Source organism: Onychostoma macrolepis, chromosome 15, assembly GCF_012432095.1.
Source record: "Onychostoma macrolepis isolate SWU-2019 chromosome 15, ASM1243209v1, whole genome shotgun sequence".
NCBI lineage: Eukaryota > Metazoa > Chordata > Actinopteri > Cypriniformes > Cyprinidae > Onychostoma > Onychostoma macrolepis.
In genome coordinates this window covers 9,391,446-9,413,956 of record NC_081169.1, presented here as the reverse complement: position 1 = coordinate 9,413,956, position 22,511 = coordinate 9,391,446, and the positions used below count along the sequence as shown (strand labels likewise).

Genomic DNA, 22,511 nt, shown 5'->3' with positions numbered 1-22,511 from the left:
AAGTTCGCAGTCAAGGACATCTTGAAATTATGCGAAACATAACTAATGTGACGTCACATTAAAGTTAGGTACTGAGAGAAACCGAAATACAAATCACAAGCAAACAAAAAAGTTCTGCTTGCTTGTACATGTGAAACAGACAGAAGCAACTTGGTTTGTGGTTGATTGTGAAGGACAATTCCTCACCTGACACACCGCCCCCACTTCTCAAGGGGGCTTTTTGTCTGAAACTTGGAGTCTCAAGGTCAAGTTCACTGTCAAACATCTCAAAGTTATTCAACTTGTTTTCTTCCAGCCAGCCATTTGTTTCGAAAGATCCTTCACCAAGAAAGTCCTTTATTCCCATGTCATGTTGAATCAAGGGACAACAATGATTGTTTGATTCTACTAAAAAGAGTCACACATTTCAAGAAACACCACATGCAATTTTCCCCGATGTCAATGGTGCATCTGTTGCGACGTTCGCCAATGCCTGTTTCAAAGTTGCTTGATTAAACAATGCTGTGCCATCGCAGTCGCCACCAGGAACGGCCCTTCCGCGATTCATCTTCTCAAAAGCGGGAATTAATAGAGAGCCTGACACCGAGATGCATCCAAACCAACGGCAACAAGAAAAACAGACAAATGAACCGGCGATGACACCGGGGCGTTCCTTCGGGCTTTTACAAATGACTCTTCAGATGGCTGCTGGTTGTGGCATATGTCTGCGGCCCATCTAATGAGTCCCTCTGAAAACGGCACAAGCTCAATAAGTAATGAAACTGCAGCTTGGCTCTTATTACCGAATCTCTGCGCCGTCTGACACTAACGCTGGATAATGTATTGGCGGCAGCAGCTTTTGGCATGCGCTTATTAAATGTGGGTTCAAAAAGGCATTGATAGACTCCACGGAGGCGGCCGGTCTGTCTCTTAATGTGTGATGAGATGAGCTTACAGCCGTGGAAGAAGAAGAGGAGAAACTTAATTATCACGCGCCGCGAGAGCACCAATCAATAGGTTCGGGTTTACCGTGAGGGCCATTAGGGTCAGAGCCAGCTAGCGGCTAAAGTGCCGTACGCTTTTGTAGAGCTTACCGATGCGATGACAGTAATGATTTGGAGAACAGAGCGTCGGGCGGCATCCGTGAAGCCGCATACATTGTGTGTGTGAATGGAAGCCCGAACTGTTCAGAGCAAAGGATTGTTAACACGTCTGATACTGTGACACACAAGGGCACTTTGAGCTACTGCAAATTTAAGACCCATTTTCGTCAATTGTTGTTCTTCGGTTCATTTACACACATGATGTTTTGCGGTTAGCGATTCTCATTTTGATACGCTTAGTCTTTCATTATGGTAGCTCTCATGGGGCATGTCTGAAACGTGTTCGGCTAACATTAGAACACACACTGTTAGATGTAGACTCTCGTACATGGGCTTTGTTCATTTTGTTTCAAATGTATGTGCACTTGATCAGGGATTTGCGTGTTTTTGAGCTGTAAAATAAAATGATAATGTCATTACTTTCTAGGGAATTAACTTTATGTGCTTAACAGCCCCTCATAGATTTGCTGTGCTGATGCCAAAACAAGCTCACAGCTGTTACTGATTGATCATCAGAGCAGATTGTGATAAAAGACGAAACAATTACCATGGGCATTAAATAAAGACTTATAGGCTGCATAAACATTTATTCATTTTTAGTGTTGTTATTAGACTTCAACACTACTCAAGCGGGATTATTACTATTATATATTGTGTGTATATATATATATATATATATATATATATATATATATATATATATATATATATATATATATATTTTTTTTTTTTTTTTTAATAAGCTTGATTTATCTTTTAGATTTTTTGTTTCGATGATATTTTACCTAGAACACTGGCAAAAATGTCTCCACAATAAAATCCAGGAAGTGCAATGAGAAATCTATTTGATGAAGGTCTAAATAAATGAAGCTTTGGATTAAATGGACCATTTTATTGCACATGAACCCCTTTTTCCTGTCCAATATGTTTTTTTTTGTTTGTTTTTTGTTTTTAACTGCCCAGCTCCTACAATATTCGCCTCTTTGCATAACTTCTGATAGAATCACAATACTAAAATTCACAAAACTGAAACAATTTCAGAAACTCAGTTGAAACTTTCTTTTAGTTATTAATGAGCAAACACATTCTGCTTTTTAACTGTCAGCTTTAAAAGACAAGTTTTTTTATTGTTTTTAATTTATTTATTTTTTTTAAATCATCTCCTTAAATGGAGGCTTTGTCTTCCAATTAAACACTTTGTCAACTGTAAACAGTATTCACACATAATACACACACGCTTGATGTCAAAATTGTGAGATTTGTTTAAAAAAGCCTAGTTAAGTGTCAACTGTTGTGACAGCAAACCAACATTCTTTTTTTTTGGAAACACTCCTACAGTTTGCTCTAATTTGTAAAGTTGGTTTTTCGAGAACAAAAACCACTGAAGTTCTTTTCCATCAGGAAGAAAACATGCTCTTAATGAAACCTGTCAGAAACAAATCCAAAATGCACTTTCCACTCAGCCAGATGTCAAGTGCATCTCTTGAGATCCATTTCACCTTCATAAGATCTTTTGCTTTGACAAATAAGTGAAAATTTCATGGTTAAGTGATCTAGATGATGATTCCATATAGACATGGAAATAAATAAGAGTGCACCATAAAAACAATGTGATATGTGTGTATCAAAAAGAAAATCACTCATAACTAACGAATCAAACGTTCGGCATATAAAGACCTGCAAAATTCAGAGTGGAGTGAAAATTCCCAAAAGATATTTCCAACTCTGCGATCTAATTACATATAGTCAAAAATAACTATGCCTGTTCATATCATCATTTAAAGTTATGTGTATTAACTATAGAATCATTTTAGAAGAGTTTCTTAATAATTAATAACTGCAATAATCACAAGCGGTAAACAGTGTTGGGAGGGTTACTTTGTAAATGTAATAGGATCCAGATTACAAGTTACCCTATTTAAAATGTAACAAGTACTGTAACTATTTCAATTACTTTATTAAATGTAACTGATTACATTTGATTACTTATTGATTACATTTAAAGCAGGCAGGGTTATCCTTACAGTAAAACTCAACACTGATTACCGTCAGACTTTCAAAATCCTCCATCACTTGAATTAAGATTATAATAATTTAGTTTTAAAGTACAGCCACCACAAAATCAAAAGACTTTAGCACCTCTTTTTACTTCGAGATCATTTTGAGGTTAAATACAGATTTAAAATCATAAGAAATAGTTTAAAAGCTATGATACTATTTTTGAAATCAAATCTTTGCATAGATATGACAGGAAACACTGGAATCTAACAGTGCCTTGAAAAAAAAAAAAAAAAAAAAATGCATATACATAAACCCAAATAGGAAACAGTTACTGAAAAAACATGGGTCCTATTCCGTGTCCTAAATTCCTTAAATTATATGCAACCCCTTTTGTAATCGTTAACATTTTCATAAGTACCTCATTTAATTACACATTTTTTCTTAGTAACTGATTACAGTTACATTTGTTTTGTAATTAAATTACGCGACGTAAACAAACAGTTGCTTCCTTTCTACTCTGTACTTGCTCTACACTACTTACTGTCCAATATTCTCCAAAAGATCAATCTTAAAACAGCAGATATGTGAACACTCGGGTTTACTTGTATATTAATGCAAGACCTTTCCGTTGCTTGGAAACAAAAAAAACTTCAGTTAGGTTATTGAACTCCTTTACAAGGCAGAATAATTATTTATTGTGATTATTAATAAGTCAAGATGATTCAAAATATTTCACCAACAAGAATACTGTGAGAAAAGTATCTGATCAGTTTTGAAATGGCCAATATTTCTTATTCCGAGCACATCATTTCGAATAAACCAGTGTGGCAATTATTGCATTTTGAAAGTGATTAGTTGAATTTTAGATAGCACATTTAACATGCAAGACTTCAGAGACAAAGGGAGTGAACAATGAGGAAGGACATATTGATGGAGAATTCACACTGCGCTTTGGCAGAAAGGTTTCATATACAACATTGAAGTAATTGCTGTCAGCCCAAGACAGTGCTATGGGAATACTGCCAGAGGCAAATAGAGTACAGTAGGTGTTCCAATTTAAAGACTCGCTCAGTATGGGTTCGAGAGTGGGGGAAAAGGAAAATTAACATATTAGCTGGCATATGGTTGTGATGAAAACCTAATGGCTACAGAAATGCAGTGCATTTTTAGCTATAATCATGGAAAACTGACCAGGTCAAATATAAGTTCCAGCTACTTGCCTTACTGTGACAATGGCACGTTCTTGGAATTTAAAGGGACAGTTCACCCTAAAATGTAAAGTCATCAATATTAACTCTTATGTCATTCCAAACCATTTTAAGCAGCGGGAAGTTCTGCTTTTGTGTTCGATGGAAGAAAGTCTAGCGAGTTTGGAGCGACATGAGGGTGAGTAAATAATGACAGAACTGTTCCTCCAACTTGGTCTACTGTGGGTTCTGCTTTTCTAAGCCTCTTAGCGCTTTTGCATTGTCCCTTTGTTTTCAGAGATGAATGAGTCTAAATAGGCAAATACTGCAATGATTATTCATAAACAGAAAGCATCTTTAAAAGCTTTAAGTATTTTACATGAATATTCCGTTGCGTGAGATAAGGACATGCTAATGCTTGATTATGGGCAAACAAAAGTGCTGATGAGGTGAACTAATTATGGAAGCATAATTCCATGCCACATTATTAATTATGGAGATATGACCTGTGAGCACAACTCAAAAACACACACACACACTTATAAACTCGCATAGTTCCAGAACAGTAAACTTGAGTGGTTAAAATTAGACATTAGAGCAAAGAAACATTAAGGATATGCAAAATATTCAAAATAACTGGTGTTGTCAATTTAATGTAATTCTATCATATAAGTGCTTTGAAACATGCAACGGGAATGAACAGGGATCTCGGAAGCTTTTTAAAAGTGGCATTTAAGGCATAAGATGCTAAAGCAAACAGTGAGATGCATACAATGACAAAATGAGATTGAGTGGCTCAATGTGTACAAAGACTGACAATTAACAACTTATTCAGTGATTCACACAATAATAATCACTTAAATGGATATTTCACCACAGGAAAAAGGGGCTTTCAAAAAAACTTGGCTGCCTATGCCGTTGAGAGGAGAAAAAATAAATAAATAAGATAAAAGAATCACAAACATGGAGAGAGCAACTTAATTTCTGAATAATATATACAAATAATTATAAGCAATTTCTCCAGTAGGGTACAACGGGGCTAAAGGCGCCTTTGATATTATTTTCATCTAAACCACTAGATGGCACAAAAAAGTGGCGTAGCACTTTCCAAAACATCCGCTTTTCAAGATGCACGAGCATATTTGTCTGATCTTTGCGCAGCAGCGCAAAGTTGATTCTTTGCTTACTTGATCTAATTATTTTATGTTTTTTAAAATGTTGTAGATTTAAGTAGCAAATGAGAATCGCTAAGATTAATGCATATATTTTGAGACAAAGGTCTTCTTATGATTTTCAGTTTTAAGAAAATTAAAGCAACAGTTTTTAAATAACAAAAGAATATGTAAAAGTATGGTTTTTGGGGTAAAAAGCGCAAACTTTGCTAAATTGATTGTTTTGAACAAGTATTAACGTAGACATTATTTTAAAAAACATTATTTTAGCTGAAGTATTTGTATCAATACCGTGGGCCTTTTACCCCTTCTTGCCACCTCATACATTTATAAGATTTTTAAACAAAATAAACAACTTGAATGATTTATTTTCACACAAAATCTGTTGCTTCATTAATGCTCAATGCAACGTATATATTTTTTTCTGCAATTATACATTTTAGGCGAATATTTATAACATTTCTCCTGCATGGATCTTTTTCACATTTTTAGGTTTCTCAGCAGCTGAAGTCGTCATAGTTGGGTAAACATCTACAGCGGTGAATGGGAAACTACATCAAATATATGTTTTGCGTTCCCATTTGCTCAAATAACAAAAAGAGAAACTCCACAGTACTGTTTTCACAAGGAAAAAAAAAAATAAAGAAATCGATTACGGCAGTTTACCTTTACTCCTATAAACACTGAAATGTTTTTATAATTTGATGCAAAGGTACTACAAAATAAAGTATTATAAACGTACATACAATACTTAAAAAACTGAAAATATACAAAAAAATTTAAATAAAATCTTTGCAGGATTTGCAATGCTGATGACCGTTAAAATGTGTTACCACGGTTTGTTAAAAAATTGTCCACCAATTTCCAACCAATTTTTTCACTAAGCTTGTCATTTCGCAATTGCCTTTTCTGTGCAGCAATGCATGCTTTAGAAATTATTGAGTTATTTGTTTGCTTGTATAGAGACAATTTACCATAAATGCTTTTATAGTTCTTGTAAAGTATCAGTTAAAACTAAATTTCAATTGTAGTTTCTAAGGGAGATCTTCAGCCCTGGAGAACAATTTGGCAAAAAATAAGGTATCTTCGAAGGCAGCATAATTACCGGAACAGTCTTCCAGTCGAAAGCGTGTCTATGGTGCTTCCGTAGGCAGCTCGCTAGGTTTTGGAACGCAGCCTAGATTTTAGAAGAGCGCCTGTGTTACAAAAGGTGTTGTATGATGAGAGAGCCGTGTAACTTACGTGAAGCGTGAAGCGCAGGGTGTTTGAAATGTGAAAAACAAACTTGAGTCTCACCCAGAGTAGTTGAAGAGTCTGCTGTCCCAGAGGCTGTGTTCTCCACGGGGCCCGCTGTGGAAGAAACAGGAGTCAGAGCCGTCAAAGCGGCTCAGCCCGTCCTCTGTGTTCTTGGATGCGTGGCTGTGCACCATATCGAGCAGGACGATGATACCCAGAGAATGAGCTACGTCAATCAGCTCCTTGAGTTCCTCTGGGGTGCCGAAACGACTGGAGAGAAGAACAGTTGAAGGCAGATATCAGAGCAGTCTGGGCAGAGGTTGTCTGTCAAGCTGCATGTGCTTTGTCTTGGGTTAAGCTTGAAACTAGCAGCAGCCTGACTGTTAAGACCAATTCCTTCAAAAGTATAGAGATATCTCTCAGAGTTTATCACAAAACACAAGATGCAATGATTTCAGAATACAGAACATCTGCTTGCTGCAAGATGTGCTAAAGAAAATGTGAACGTGAAACATTGCTAGAGTCGGCTTTACAGTTACATGATGGCTGACGATTGCAAACTGTGATTACCAATGTTTTGGTGATTTACCAAGACAAATACGTAAAGAACTTAAGAAGCCATTTGTTCTGAACTTAGAATAAACTTAAGAATAAACAAAACAGATAATAAAATAGGCCTCTATAGAGGCTTTGCTTTTTGTTCTATCTGAATAAAGGCAGAAAGACTAAATAATTAAGGCCTATATGATTTATTTTATAACTTTGAAAACTTTTAAAAGACATACAAAATAGTTTAAAAGACACAAATAATAATATATATATATTTTTTTAAATAATTTCAAATATTTATAAACTTTGGTCTTTAGCTTGCTTAATATAATACAATATATTCACATAACATAGCATAACAATTGTCTAATTGAATAACCATAATCATGTCTAATTGAAAAGTTTATTAAGAAATAAAAATAAAAACGTGTTTAATAGGAAAATGGTAGCTAAATTAGGAAGGAAGGAAGGATTTTAGTTTTTCCAAACAGAATAATATATTTGTGATGATTTTAGATTTGTAATTTCAACATGAAAATTGACAAAAAACAAAAATAAACTACAAGATACTGTATTAAAAAAAAAAAGTTATAAAACGATAAAATCAAAGTAAAAACTAATGAAAACTAATATAAAGTAAGGACTACACATATATACACTGAACAAAATTATAAATGCAACACTTTTGTTTTTGCCCCCATTTTTCATGAGCTGAACTCAAAGATCTAAGACTTTTTTCTATGTACATAAAAGGCCTATGTCTCTCAAATATTGTTCGCAAATCTTTCTAAATCTGCGTTAGTGAGCACTTCTCCTTTGCCGAGATACTCCATCCACCTCACAGGTGTGGCATATCAAGATGCTGATTAGACAGCATGATTATTGCACAGGTGTGCCTTAGGCTGGCCACAATAAAAGGCCACTCTTAAAATGTGCAGTTTTACTGTATTGGGGGGGTCCAGGGGGGTCCGAAAACCAGTCAGTATCTGGTGTGACCACCATTTGCCTCACGCAGTGCAACACATCTCCTTCGCATAGAGTTGATCAGGTTGTTGATTGTGGCCTGTGGAATGTTGGTCCACTCCTCTTCAATGGCTGTGGGATGTTGCTGGATATTGACAGGAACTGGAACACGCTGTCGTATACGCCGATCCAGAGCATCCAAACATGATCAATGGGTGACATGTCCGGTGAGTATGCTGGCCATGCAAGAACTGAGATGTTTTCAGCTTCCAGGAATCGTGTACAGATCCTTGCAACATGAGGTGATGGTCCTGGATGAATGGCACAACAATGGGCCTCAGGATCTCGTCACAGTATCTCTGTGCATTCAAAATGCCATCAATAAAATGCACCTGTGTTCGTTGTCCATAACATACGCCTGCCCATACCATAACCCCACCGCCACCATGGGCCACTCGATCCACAACTTTGACATCAGCAAACCGCTCACCCACATGACGCCATACACGCTGTCTGCCATCTGCCCTGTACAGTGAAAACCGGGATTCATCCGTGAAGAGAACACCTCTCCAAAGTGCCAGACGCCATCGAATGTGAGCAAGTCGGTTACGACGACGAACTGCAGTCAGGTCGAGACCCCGATGAGGACGACGAACATGCAGATGAGCTTCCCTGAGATGGTTTGCAGCAGCTGGTCTCAGACAATCTTGGAGGTGAAGATGCTGGATGTGGAGGTCCTGGGCTGGTGTGGTTACACGTGGTCTGCGGTTGTGAGGCCGGTTGGATGTACTGCCAAATTCTCTGAAATGCCTTTGGAGACGGCTTATGGTAGAGAAATGAACATTCAATTCATGGGCAACAGCTCTGGTGGACATTCCTGCAGTCGGCATGCCAATTGCATGCTCCCTCAAAACTTGCGACATCTGTGGCATTGTGCTGTGTGATAAAACTGCACATTTCAGAAAGGGCTTTTATTGTGGTCAGCCTAAGGCACACCTGTGCAATAATCATGCTGTCTAATCAGCATCTTGATATGCCACACCTGTGAGGTGGATGGAGTATCTCGGCAAAGGAGAAGTGCTCACTAACACAGATTTAGACAGATTTGTGAACAATATTTGAGAGAAATAGGCCTTTTGTGTACATAGAAAAAGTCTTAGATCTTTGAGTTCAGCTCATGAAAAATGGGAGAAAAAACAAAAGTGTTGCGTTAATAATTTTGTTCAGTGTGTATATACGAAGAGTTCAGATGCAAAAGCCTCTAAGTATGTCTAATAATATATATATATATATATATATATATATATATATATATATATATATATAAAAAATATTATTATTATCTATATATTTTTTCTGTCCAATCTTCCATTACTCTAAACAGTTACACCTAATCACTAATCAAAAAGTTGACATGCTCATCCACTTAAAACAAACAAAGCAATTATAGTCCCCCTTAAGGGGTGCAGTGGCGATACTTCGCGGATCGGACTTGTGGGATTCAAACCTAAAACCTTCTGGATACCATCCCAGATCTGCCATATTACGTATGTGTGCATGTGTTTATCTCAGAAAAATCCCTTCTACACAACAGCTGTGTTTAGCAGCGCCAGCAGAACGACACGTGCAAATACATCAACCGTGCCGCCCAATTGCCGTGTAAAAACAAACAAATATGGCAGTAAATAAAAATCAATCTCAGATCGTTTACACCGTCATGGTGGCTGAGCAGAGGTCAAAGCCTCCATTCGGGGTGACGTACTGCTCCTTGCAGAACAAAGGGCGAGAGCGGTGCGTTTTCATCAGCACTTCCTCACGTATCTCCTCCGTGTAATTGCTCCAAGAAGCTTCATCTGTCCTCCAGCTATCATCATATCGCTTTCCCCCGGCAAACGTGATGCAGGGTGACAACAATACCCCTCCCCTCGGCCTCCGCCCCCTTCCTAGCATCCAGGCCTTGCACTTTTTAAACGGCTCAGGGAGATCAATCATGGGTGAAATTACTCTGTATACATTATACTCGCGCTATAGGCTGTCTTCAGCGCTAGCCGGTAAGGGCGAGCGACAGAATAAAGCACATAAATAAAGAATTCCTGCCTGTCTTCCTTTATCTGAGGTCTCTACCTCTCCACAGGATTAACTGCAAATGTGTTTACAGGGAGATTATCGGCCCCGTCAGAGGAGCCTCTCTGTGATTTGGGGCCACAGATGTGGGACAGAGTCTCATGGTGTGTGTGCGCCTATCATTTTCACTGAGTGGTGTTACATTTACCTCATTTTGAACATTAAGAAGATAAAAATTAGTGAATTGTACCATGTTATGGGTCTCAGGAAAGCATTTTTTCATTGAGGGTCAACAAGTGCACCCTAGAGTTGATTTTCAGGGTCATTTTTTTTAACTTTGGCTCACAGAGTTAGTGTTCCAGATCATCCACTTATTAAAGGGATAGTTCACCCAAAATGAAAATTCTGTCATTAATTTGCAATTCTTCTCCCTCAGTTACCATCTTCCGCCATGTTGGAAAGTACCACAGAACATAATCAACGTAATGAGCGTTGTTTATATTCAGCATGCGCATACCATCTACTTAACGTAAACAACGCTGATTACGTTCTGGGGTACTCTCCAACATGGTGGAAGACGGTAAATTGGGGAGAAATTATGTTATTATTGTTTTCTTTGCGCACAATATGTGGCTTCGTAAAATTACAGTTGAACCCCTGATGTCACATGGACTGTTTTACTGATGTCCTTGCTACCTTTCTGTGCGTTGATAGTGGTAATATCCTTGCTGTCTATGGTGGGTCAGAGAGCTTTCAGATTCCATCAAAAATTTTAATTTCTGTTCCGAAGATGAATGAAGGTCTTACGGGTTTGGAACGACATGAGGTTTAGCAATTAATGACAGAATTTAAATTTTTGGGTGAACTAACCCTGTAAGTTACTTGATGGTTAGTAAAGCTGTCTTCAGGGTGATTCACAAAGCCACGCCTCCTCCAAAACACATTAACGCACTCCGGCAGATCAGAGGCTAACCAGCGACACGATGAGAGACAGCATTGGTGGAGGGTTGATTGCAACACTGTCAGATTACCTCATGTGAGAAAAAATTTACAGTACAAAACACATATTACAATAATAACAGCCTCCATTCTCGCTTGGTCTGTAGAGTAATGGAACGTGCTGATGATGGGGTGTGCAGAGGTATGCAAATACATACAGGCAGGTAGGACAGCCTATCGTAGCCCTCGGACCAAAGATGTGATTGCACAAACATTTTATAGTCCTACGCCTTCCAGAGACGATATAAATACATTTAGAACACTTAGTGATTGCTATCGGGATGTGAAGAGACTTTCAACCAGCATAAAAAAAAATGTTTTTCAACCAAATCACTTATTTCATGAATAATGAAATATGACGTAAAAAAAAAGAAATTATACTCCAAATATGACACTAAAACCACCAGTAGGTGGCAGCAAGTCATTGAATGAGCGAGTCATTCATTCAACTGTTTCGTTCAAATGGCTGATTCATTCAGAAATTAAGACGGCTTATAAATGGCTCACTTGATTTGTTCAAAGTGTAAAGTGTGTTGCTCAGAAAGTCATAAGAGTTATGCTGTAGGTTCGTTTTGTATTTGCAAACTGACAATATTGTGTGTAAAGATTAACTTGTTTCTTGAACTGTTGTATAAAATCACTACTACATTGGCAAGCATGCAGATATTCTGGAAAAAACTGCACTCCTGCTTGTGTGATATTGCTAAACTATAACATATGATATAAGTACACAACAAAAACCCATGCAGGGCATTTTTTGCCCTCATATCCTGAATTTTAGGGGCATTTAACTGTATTCTAATTGACTCCATCACACAGTCAGTCGTCGCCTTGCATCATGTTCATGTTCATCAGCAACAGCATTAGATGACTTCACAATTGTGTGTTACTTTTTTTTTTTTTCACAGTTAAAATCGCAAAAAAATTTAAGCATTGAACCAGCAGGCCTAACAAAATTAAAGGTATCACAGCACAGAGACAGCACTCATTAAGATAATAAATTATATTAGCTTTAATTCTTATTCTGGCAAAATATCAGTGCTGGTACTACTAGATCTTAGTGCTGCATTTGAAACTGTCGATCATAACATACTTCTAGAGAGACTGGAAAACTGGGTCGGGCTTTCTGGGATGGTACTCAAATAGTTCAGGTTATACTTAGAAGTGAGAGGTTATTATGTGAGTATAGGAGAGCATAAGTCTAAGTGGACATTCATGACATGTGGAGTCCCACAAGGCTCAATTCTTGCACCGCTCTTGTTTAGCCTGTATATGCTTCCACTAAGTCAAATAATGAGAAAGAACCAAATTGCCTATCACAGCTATGCTGATGATACCCAAGATTTACCAAGCTGTGTACCCTCTGAGTTCTATTTGTTTGGTTTATGATGGTCAAAGTAAGTAGGGGGTGAAGTAGTGGAATAGTTAGGTGTTTTGCAAGGTTTTTTCACTTAGAGCAGAACAGTTTGAACAAAGCTTAAGAATGTTTGTTTTTAAATTCCTTGTTTTAATTGTTGTGATTATTATTATATACATTTTTTTTAAATTCCTATTTTTTATTGTTGTGATTATTATTATTATGTTTTTAATTCCTTGTTTTTATTGTTGTGATTATTATTTTTTAATGACTATTACACTTCCTTTTATGTAAATACACTTGCCTTGCCTTGCATATATTAGTATATACTTCTACTTGTGATGAGTTTTTATTCTTCTCTTTTACCACCTGCATCATTATGGTGGTTGTCAGTATGTTAAAGATACAAAACAGATTCTAATAGCAGTGCGTGTTGTTGAATTAACTGGTTTACATTCAAATTTCTTTGTAAAATTTACATTATAAAACTGTAATTTACAAACAGTTTTTCTGTATTTTTTATAAAATTATTCTGGCAACCACAGCTGCCAAAATTTGTTTGTAAAAACTACAGATTTGTTTTTACAGTGTACGATAATATATTAAAATAAAATATCAAAAGTTTATAATATCAAGCAGCATAACAGAGTTTTTGTACAGATAACTGGCAGAGGACACACCAGGATACAACTTTTTTTTTTTTTTTAAGTTGAACTTTTTTCAACTTGATCACTGAGTTTTGGGAAATGTCGTGTCATGCATGAGATGTTGCAAAAGAAGCGAGACGCGACTGCGATGGTCAAACATGGTCAAACACAGCAAAATGCAAAAACACGTTCTTTGTGAATGGCCTCTCGACAGTAGACAAGATTCAAGATTTCATTTTTCACATACAAAGTTGTATACAGCCTGCAGTCAAATGTAAATTGTGTCCGCTCCATAGACAGTGCATATATTGTATTAAGGAAATGCATGATCATAAAAATAATAATGAAAGACAAAAGTAAACCTGAAGCAGTGCAATGAGTGTATACAACAGAACTGAGACACAATAAATATTCAGTTGTACAAGGAATGTGCCAATATGAAGCAAGTATTACTGCAAGGCATTTCACTAGTTTACCTGGTTAGTCAGAAAACAAAGAAAATATGTTAAAATAATGAAACATTGTCCAGTTTCAGAGAGATTTACCTTGATGCTGCGAAGAAACTGGTGACCTGGTAACCAAAGCTAGCGTAGTATGCATGCTCCATGATCGCCATCAGTTGAATACAGTTATAACCTGTGTGTATGACAATAAAAACAGCAGTGCTTATTAGCAGATCTTTGCCAAATATCAGTATTCTGTCATTTACTCGCCATATGACTTTCTTTCATTGGTGGAACATTAGCTATTTTGAAGAATGTTCATGTAGGTTTTTTTCCATAAAAACTAAAAAGATAGACTCAATGACCTAGATACAGTTATTTTTTTTTTTGTTCAGCTGTCATATTGCTTCAAAAAACATGTACTGTAATACAGTATATACTGTAACAACTTATGGTTTTGTTTATTAGTGTTATTTTGTATTATTATTAGTAGTAGTAGTAGTAGTAGTAGTAGTACTACTACTACTATTATTATTAAAATATTAAAAATAAATAATATTGTAATATATAACAGTAATTAAAATAGTAAAATAATAATAATAACAATAACTCTTTTAAAGAAGCTTCAAATCTAATCTTTTAAGATGCCAAATGTATTTGTTAAAAACTGTTTTTTAGCAACAGCAAACTTTTAGCTGTGACTTTTAGCTATACTGTTTTCCTGCAAAACAAACATGTGGTAGCAAAAAAGTACAAATTCTGCTGTTCTGCTGATTTGTGTCGTCCCCACGGCAGTGTGTACCAAATGCCCACGCAGAGAACCACGTCTTCACATAATTTCAAAACATCTGTTTTCATTAACGAGAGGATATTATACAACAGTCAAAGCAAAAATAATAAATTGTCAAGGCCACAGAAAACCGTATTATGAAAACACTACTCAGGTTAATCCCAAGCAACCACAGTACAATGAATACGGCCGTCAAACCCAACAAAACATCTTCCTTCTTCCCCCTTCAGCTCTGACCAGTAAGTGTCCACTACAGAAGCTGGTCTTTTATGTGAACACAAAGTGTCCACCGGGATGCCCCGTCTGAATGACTCATCAGGTCATACTCAAGTCTTATCTGTCCGGATCAGCCACAAAACCAGCGTTTCGGTTCCCCACGCAGGCTGCAGCTGCACTGACACGGCTTTGAATCTGTATGGGAAGAACTCAAGAGGGAGATCCAGGCTTGTCTCACATTGTTTTTTTCTGAGCAGATTGGTTTATTTATTTATCTATCTATCTAGCTATCTTCCTCGCCCTGCTTCAGAGAAAGTTTGGGGATTTTTGATGAGGTGTGACAGCGCCAGGGGCTCGTCTCACCAACGATGCGTGAGCGAACGCGCACGCGCGCACACACACACACGCACGCACACACACACACACACATACAGAGCACTTTTCAACGCTTTTTAGATGCCAGAACCTCAATTGTCTAAGGAAATGCAACCGGTTACCACAAAACAATGAGAACTCAAGGGAGCGACAGATACAATGCAACAACATACTGGTTTAGTGCATGGACATATGCATGAATTATTCTATCATAATATTTGTTACTGTGAATGGCATCGTAGGACTTTATGTGGGAAGACGGTCATTTTCAATCTAAACATGCAGGCACACATACTTCTGTTTTGCCTATGAGCAATAAAAAAGTATTTTTGCATATTTTTCGAGGAAAACTTCAGTGGTGCCTGGGCCTGTGCAACTTACAGGCACAATGTTGGAGTGGGTCTGAATGTTTTCAAATATTCCCATGTTTCTAAGATGCTAAAAGATCCCACCGCCATGATATTTCTATAGAATCACTGTGCCTACATATAGATGGGGCCCCTCAGGGGCCTCTGTGGCCCCATACGAGGTATGTGTACATTTTCCAAAAAGAGCACATCCCATATTTCCATGATTGTCTACTTCTAAAAGTTATGTTCTAAAGTTAAAATGTTGATTTAATAAGGCCATCACCAACTCATCCTGAAATAAAAATGTCAGTTAAATGAAAATAAACAGATAGATATAAACAAACAAACAAATACATTTCAAACTAAATAAATGTTGGAAACATATACATATAAAATGAGAAAATAAAAAAAATCTTAGTCAAAGACCTTAACAAAAAAAAAAAAAAAAAATCAAACAGAACCTAAATAAACAAACAAACAAATAAAAAAATAGAAACCAACCCCCCCGCCCCCCAAAAAAACACATTACAAAAGAAAAAAACTAAGCAACAAATAAACCAACAACAAAATACAAAATAAAAAAGACCAATGCAAACAAAGTAGATTCTTAGCAAGATATTTTCCAGTTCTTTAGTGTTAGACAGACAGACAGACAGACAGACAAATGTTGGAAACATGCATATAAAATTAGAAAATAAACAAATGTTAGTCAATGACCCTAACCTAAATAAATAAATAAAATGAAAGACCAATGCAAACAAAACAAAACAAAAATGAAACAAACAAAAAGGTACCGTTCAATTAACCAGATACTTAGCAAGATTTTTTTTCCAGTTCTAACAGTAATATTCTAGTTAAAGTGAAATTTTGATTTAATAAGGCCACCACCTACTCAATACTCATACTGAAATGAAGAAAATTACCAATTAATTCAAACACCAAAAAAGCACACTCCTTTTATAAGCACTTCAACGGATTCAGACTCGATAAATGTTTGGAACTTCTGCTGTAAAAAATATATCAGCCCTATGCCTACACCACAAGGCAGCTCTTGACAAATATTCCTGTCAACAATAAATGTTTCAAAACAGAGTCCAGGATCCAAGAAGCAAAAGATAATGGTTGTTATTAAAGGGATCATTCACCCAAAAATGAAAATGATGTTATCATTTACTATCATTTCACTCCAAACCTGTACATCTTTGTTTTTGAGTGATACACTAAAGGAGAAATGTTAAACAATGTGCTGGTCACTCTTATCCATGCAATTGACCTATCGGTAAGCCCCTCCCCTCAAACGCAGACTAGCCAATGGCAGTCGAGTATCAGTTGCACGGGGAGTGGAACTCGGACATCTGTAGGTTTCAGCGCCATAAAGAAAACATTGGAAGATCCGAAGCTCGCCTCGGTTTTATGGGGTTTATGCTTCAAAAAACGGAAAAACGATGTGCCTGGAGTACTTGTAACACTGATTCCAGGTATCCTGAGAGGATGGGAAATATAATTTATTTTATTACATTTCCTGAATCCAAACAAAACAGAGCAAAATGTCCCTAAGTATTCACCCCAATACAAATGAAGACAAAAACGTTCATTTTCTGGTTGTCATACACAAGTTACAGTTTTCATCTGCTCAAGCAGAACGTTAATGTTATCTTGTGCTTTAGCAAGGCATCTCTGGCTAAAACTAGCTAACGTTAAAGTTCGTGAGTCCATGCTAACGTACAAACTTAAATAGCGGACTGTTCTCGTGTCTTATACAGTGTAGATCAAAAACACACAAACCAAGGTCGACATTTCAGTGCCTCTCCATATTAAACTGGTTAAATGTAACATACATAAATTTAATCGTACCCCGCGATACATGAACAATGTTGATCCTGCATGTTGTCATCCGCGATTGTGATTACCAACCGTAATACGAGACTTCTCCCGTTTGCATTGTGATCTGTAAACCCTTGCTTCGAGTTACCCACTAGATTTATGTTTTAAATATTTTATAATTCCCATTTATAATTTGGTGGCCTTTTGTGTCCAAAATTGGGACAAGGTTTTCACACTGTAGCTGTCATTGAAAGACAGTGAGCAACTCTGTTTGTTTGTCCGAGGGAGCAACAGTAACTAAGGGGGGCGGGGCTTACCGATAGGTCAATTAGCAGTCATAATAGAAGAACATCCTCAATTGAAGTCATTATTCACTAATGAAACTCAAAAACCAGATCAGTCTGGTTTAGAGTGGTTTTGTGAACTATCTAAATTTGGTCATAAACAGACCAATAAATCATATTATTAGGCTCTCCAGAAGATTCTCAGTAGTTCCCACTTGTTTATCACATAAAGCTATTATATGGCTTTGAATATAATCACATTATGATGCATTTATCATGTTTTGTCATTTTGGTATCTGAGAGAGAGTGTCCCCATTCACATTCTTAAAATAGAAAAACTGACCAGGACATTTTCAAAAATTCATCTTTTATGTTCCACGGACAAAATTTTCAAATTTGGCAAACTATCTCTCTAACGGTCACATCACCTCAATCTCAAATCCACAGGCTTCTAAACCTCATCTTCTGTGCCTGGTAAATACTTGAAAATACCCCCTGCATCTCCAAAACACATTGAAGCACTCAAACACCAGCCCTCATCCACGACAGCACTAATGAGCACTCCACATGGCGGCTAAAGCCTGTAAACAGGGTGTTGACTTGCAGAAAGGGGCTTGGTTGAGAGAGCAGCCTCCCCAGAACATTGGCACCAAGGCCAGTGGCTCATCATCAATGCGGCAGGTCTGTGAGGTTAAGCACCACTGCAGCTCAGATACTTTGTGATGAAGAAGGAATGTTGGCAGGTAGAACATAACCTCTCTCCAGGCTAAAAATAATGCTTGTATCCTTACAAAAATGTACTGGGATGGTACCATCATACATTGATGTACTGGAAGATAGTACTTTGATATATACCATTGTACAAAATGATCAAAATATTAATTTAGCACCTTAATAGTACTGCAAGGTAGATCATGGTATATCTCCAAAAAACATGGTAATACTCTATCTTCAGTATTTCTCTGTAATGCATCAAAAAGAATAAAGTGCTTTACAGACCTGCTACTGATGAAGCCCATTGTGTTTTTTGTAAGCAGAGAAAAATGAAAGTGTCTCTCTAAGAGCATAACATTATGTAGTAATTATCTTTGCCATCTGAAATGTCTTTTCTTTTGAAAAGTTTAGCTAAAACAATGATTTGAAGAAAGAAAGAGTATTAAAACTTGTGCCAAATTCTAAACTGAAAGCAATAAAGAGAGACAACTGTGTAAACATTTTGTTTCAAAAGGCCACAGAGAAACATATCAATGTTAAATCGGTCAAGGGACACATTCATGTGTGGTTAAAGCAATTTGTTTTAAGAAATGTTTAAAGCGTTTGTAAAACTGTCAAAGAAGAAAAAAAAAAAAGAAAAAGGAACCAACATAAAACCAAGGCAAACAAAACTGGGGAAAACTCAAACTAAATAAAGCAGTAAAATAAAGACTGTTCAAAAAAAAAAAATAATGTACGGATAAAATACTTTGTTTGAAAAAAAAAACGTTGCTGACAAAGACAATAATTACTGTAAGGCAATGCAAAAAAATAAAATAAATAAAACCAACATAAAAGCAATGCAATCAAAACAAGAACAAAAAAATCCATCACAACACAAAGTAATAAAATAAAAGCTGTGTTTAATAACACCGTTTAATATGTTAACGATGCAGTCTCTTACCAAGATCTTTGATCCTAGGCAGCACGTTGTGTGTAAAGTTGCTGTAGGATGCCACTTTGCCCTCCGGAGAAGCAATGCCAACGTGGGACTCGTATATCCGTAAGCTCCTGGGCTTCTGCGGACGAGGGTGCTTGTGCTGGCACAGAAACAGCAGGGAAGTATCTCTGGAATAATTCTTCTTCCAGATTTAACATCACAGTACATGCCAATACAACTGAAGATAAGATGGAGCCGCTGAACAGAGCTGACAGTAGCTAATTTGGGGAATCTCACCAAATCATGACTCATGACTGGAGGACATTAACGGGCATATATAATTCATAGTCTGAGGAGATGATGTTCACAGGCTTGACTTGACATTAAAGCAAAATTACTCTCCAAGTAGAAAGCAATGAAATGGCTCATGTTGTATTCATAAAGACGTTTTCTTCATCCTCCTGGTTTCAGAAACAGTTTGCTTTGCTTGGAAACTTTAATTAATAGGGAATATACAGTACACACACATGCCCTAACTAGAGTACTGTTTTATGAAAGCAAATTTCTGCCATGGAATAAAAAATATATATAAAAAAAAATAAAAAAAGGATATTGCATATTTTTATCTCACAATTACATCAATTTTTGGGATATGGGATTGTAAGTTAAAAAATTGTGGGAATCAGAATTGCAAGATGTAAACTCAGAATACCAAGAAAGAAAAAGTCAGAATTCCAAGATGTACAGTAAACTCAAAATTCTGAGAAAAATGCCAGAATTGCGAGATCTAAAAATCTTAGAATTCGGCTTAAAAAAAAAGTTAGAATTGTGGTATACAAACTCAGAATTCCGAAAAAAAAAAAAAGAACAAAAAATGGCAGAATTGCAAGTAGTAAATTTAGAATTACAAGAAAAAAGTCAGAATTGTGAGATGTAAACTCAGAATTACAAGAAAAAGAAAAAAAAAAAAAAACTGAATTGCGAGAGGTAAATCAAAATTCAGAGAAAAACGCCAAAATTAAAAAAAAAAAAAAATTGACAAAAATGCCAGATTTGCAAGATGTAAACTTAGAATTTTGTTCAAAATTAGAAATGCGGGATGTAAACGCAGAATTCCAATTTAAGTAAAGTTAGAATTGCAAGACATAAACTCAGAATTCTGATTAAAGAAAAAGTTAGAACTTTAGGACATAAATTTGCAATTCCTTTTAAAAAGTCAGAATTGAGAGATAAAAAGACAATAACCTTTTTTATTTATTTTTTTTTACATTTTTATTAAGTGGCAGAAATAAACTTCCATACTATTTATTCTCACTTACATGGTCATCCAAATTAAGGATCTGTTATATGTACATAGTTATACTTAAATAGAAGGGTTAAAAGTTGAGGACCCATTATAGTTCACTACAAAATAAAAGGTTGGGTGCTGGGGGGAAATAATCACTTACAATGTAAGGTTGAGGAGGGTCCCAATGTACCCAATCATAGATGATGGACTTCTCGTGCTTGGTCACATACTTTGCCCAAGGTGAGATTCGGTACAGCCGCTCACCTGCTTTGGTGTGAACAACCACCTGGGAAGAGAGACAAATGAGGGATGTAACGGCAAGGGCACAGAGAGAGGGTCGGGACGTGGGCACAAGCAAAGGGCGCTGGGTAATGCAGGTAAGAGAAAATGTGTTTACAGCTGCCAGAGAGCAGGGATAAAGGGCCAATCTCATGCAGAAAGGTCACACGGTACAAGCAAAGAGGACGTTTGAGTTCAGTCTGACTGCTCGAGGTGAAAGAGGTTTTATACTGAAAAAAAATATGACTTTTGGTTTCTTGCAAAAAATATTTGTGGCAACAAGCAGCTTCTGAATGGTATATGAGTATTTTTAAAGAGAGAACTGCATGGTTATTAATGTTATAACCAATTTACAATCACAGAGTGTGGCAATAAATGTGCAATGATTCTGGGAAACATTTGTGTTTACTTATATTTTTGAGCTTGGTACTTGCTTTACAGTCATATACATACAAACTTGAAAGAGTAACATGAATAATAGATCAAACACTTTCTGTTTTTACCAATATGCCCTAGATTACAACTATAGACAGAGAGGCCAGGAAAGATTACATGGGAACTTATGTTTGTGCCAGGTTTTAAAGCAACAACTCACTCAAAAATTTTAATTATGTCACCATTTTCTCACTCTCAAGTCCCCCAAACCTCTATGACTTTCCAGAGAACACAAAAAAATGAGACATCTAGCAGAATGTCTAGGCTGCTCTTTTCCATATAATGGAAGTGAATGGGGACAAGGGCTGTCGAGCTCCCAAAATGACAAAATGTTTTTTTTCTTTTCTTTTTTTTTTAACAATGCTTTTTGGAGCTGTGGTCAACGTATGTTTTAAAGAATGGAAATAATCAGGCTAGACATTCTGATAAACAAACTTTTTTTTTTTAATACATATAAATAAACTTATTTTGGTTTATATGTATAAATAATGACAGAATTTGTGTTATTTACTGAAGAGATTTGTAACCATGTCCAGAAAAAAAATTATTATGCTACACAATGTGAGATATAAATTTACAATTGTGAGGGGAAAAAAAGTCAGAATTGAGAATTTGCAAACTCAGGATTCTGATTTGTAAGCAGTCAGAATTTTGAGATATAAACTTAGAATTATGAGGGAAAATAAAAATTACAACTGTGAGATGTGAGAATATAAATTGTAGAATTGCGAGAGAACTTGCGATTCTAAAAAAAAAAAAAAAACATTGAGAGATGTAAACTTTTTTGTGATGTAAAAATGTATGTTTTAATGTATGGAAATAAGTATTCTGCTAAATTACTTTATTTCTGTTCCACGAAAGAAAAAAAAAAAATCTGATGTGAGTTTGGAATGACATGCGAGTGAGTAAATAATGACAGAATTTTGATTTGTAACCATGTCAGGAAAAGTTTATTATGCCACACTGTGTTTTCCTCATGGAGAAGAAGATCTCTAGAGCTGTCTAAAATAAAGCTATTACCCAGCACAAAAGCATTGATCAGAAACGGAAAGGGTCATTTAATCCTTTGTGTACTATCGGCATTGTTATTTATAGCTAGAGCAAAACTATTCACTCGCAGATATTAAAAACTCATCATGTGTCTCAGATTAGACTATACAGAAGCTATCCTTTCTAAAGGGCATTCGAAGGCATTGTGTGAATTTAATGTCAGAGTGTGTTTTTTCATTGATCTGTAGAAGTGTAGATGTGCAACAGAGGGGCAGCACAGGATCTACAGACACCAGAACTGAAAAGGGGTTGTAAATTCCAATAATACAATACAATACAATACAATA

The 22,511-nt window shown here is 36.3% G+C and overlaps 1 protein-coding gene across 1 annotated transcript in view; it reads right to left on the bottom strand.

The window, feature by feature from the left end:
- Positions 1–22,511, bottom strand: part of gbe1b (glucan (1,4-alpha-), branching enzyme 1b) — a 154,430-nt gene that overhangs the window by 97,851 nt on the left and 34,068 nt on the right. Inside the window, exons 4-7 of the mRNA XM_058745129.1 lie at positions 20,621–20,746; positions 19,197–19,332; positions 13,803–13,893; positions 6,739–6,948 (exon numbers count right to left, since the gene is read on the bottom strand). Coding sequence (XP_058601112.1) covers positions 6,739–6,948; positions 13,803–13,893; positions 19,197–19,332; positions 20,621–20,746 — 563 coding nt within the window. The remainder of the gene's footprint in view (positions 1–6,738; positions 6,949–13,802; positions 13,894–19,196; positions 19,333–20,620; positions 20,747–22,511) is intronic.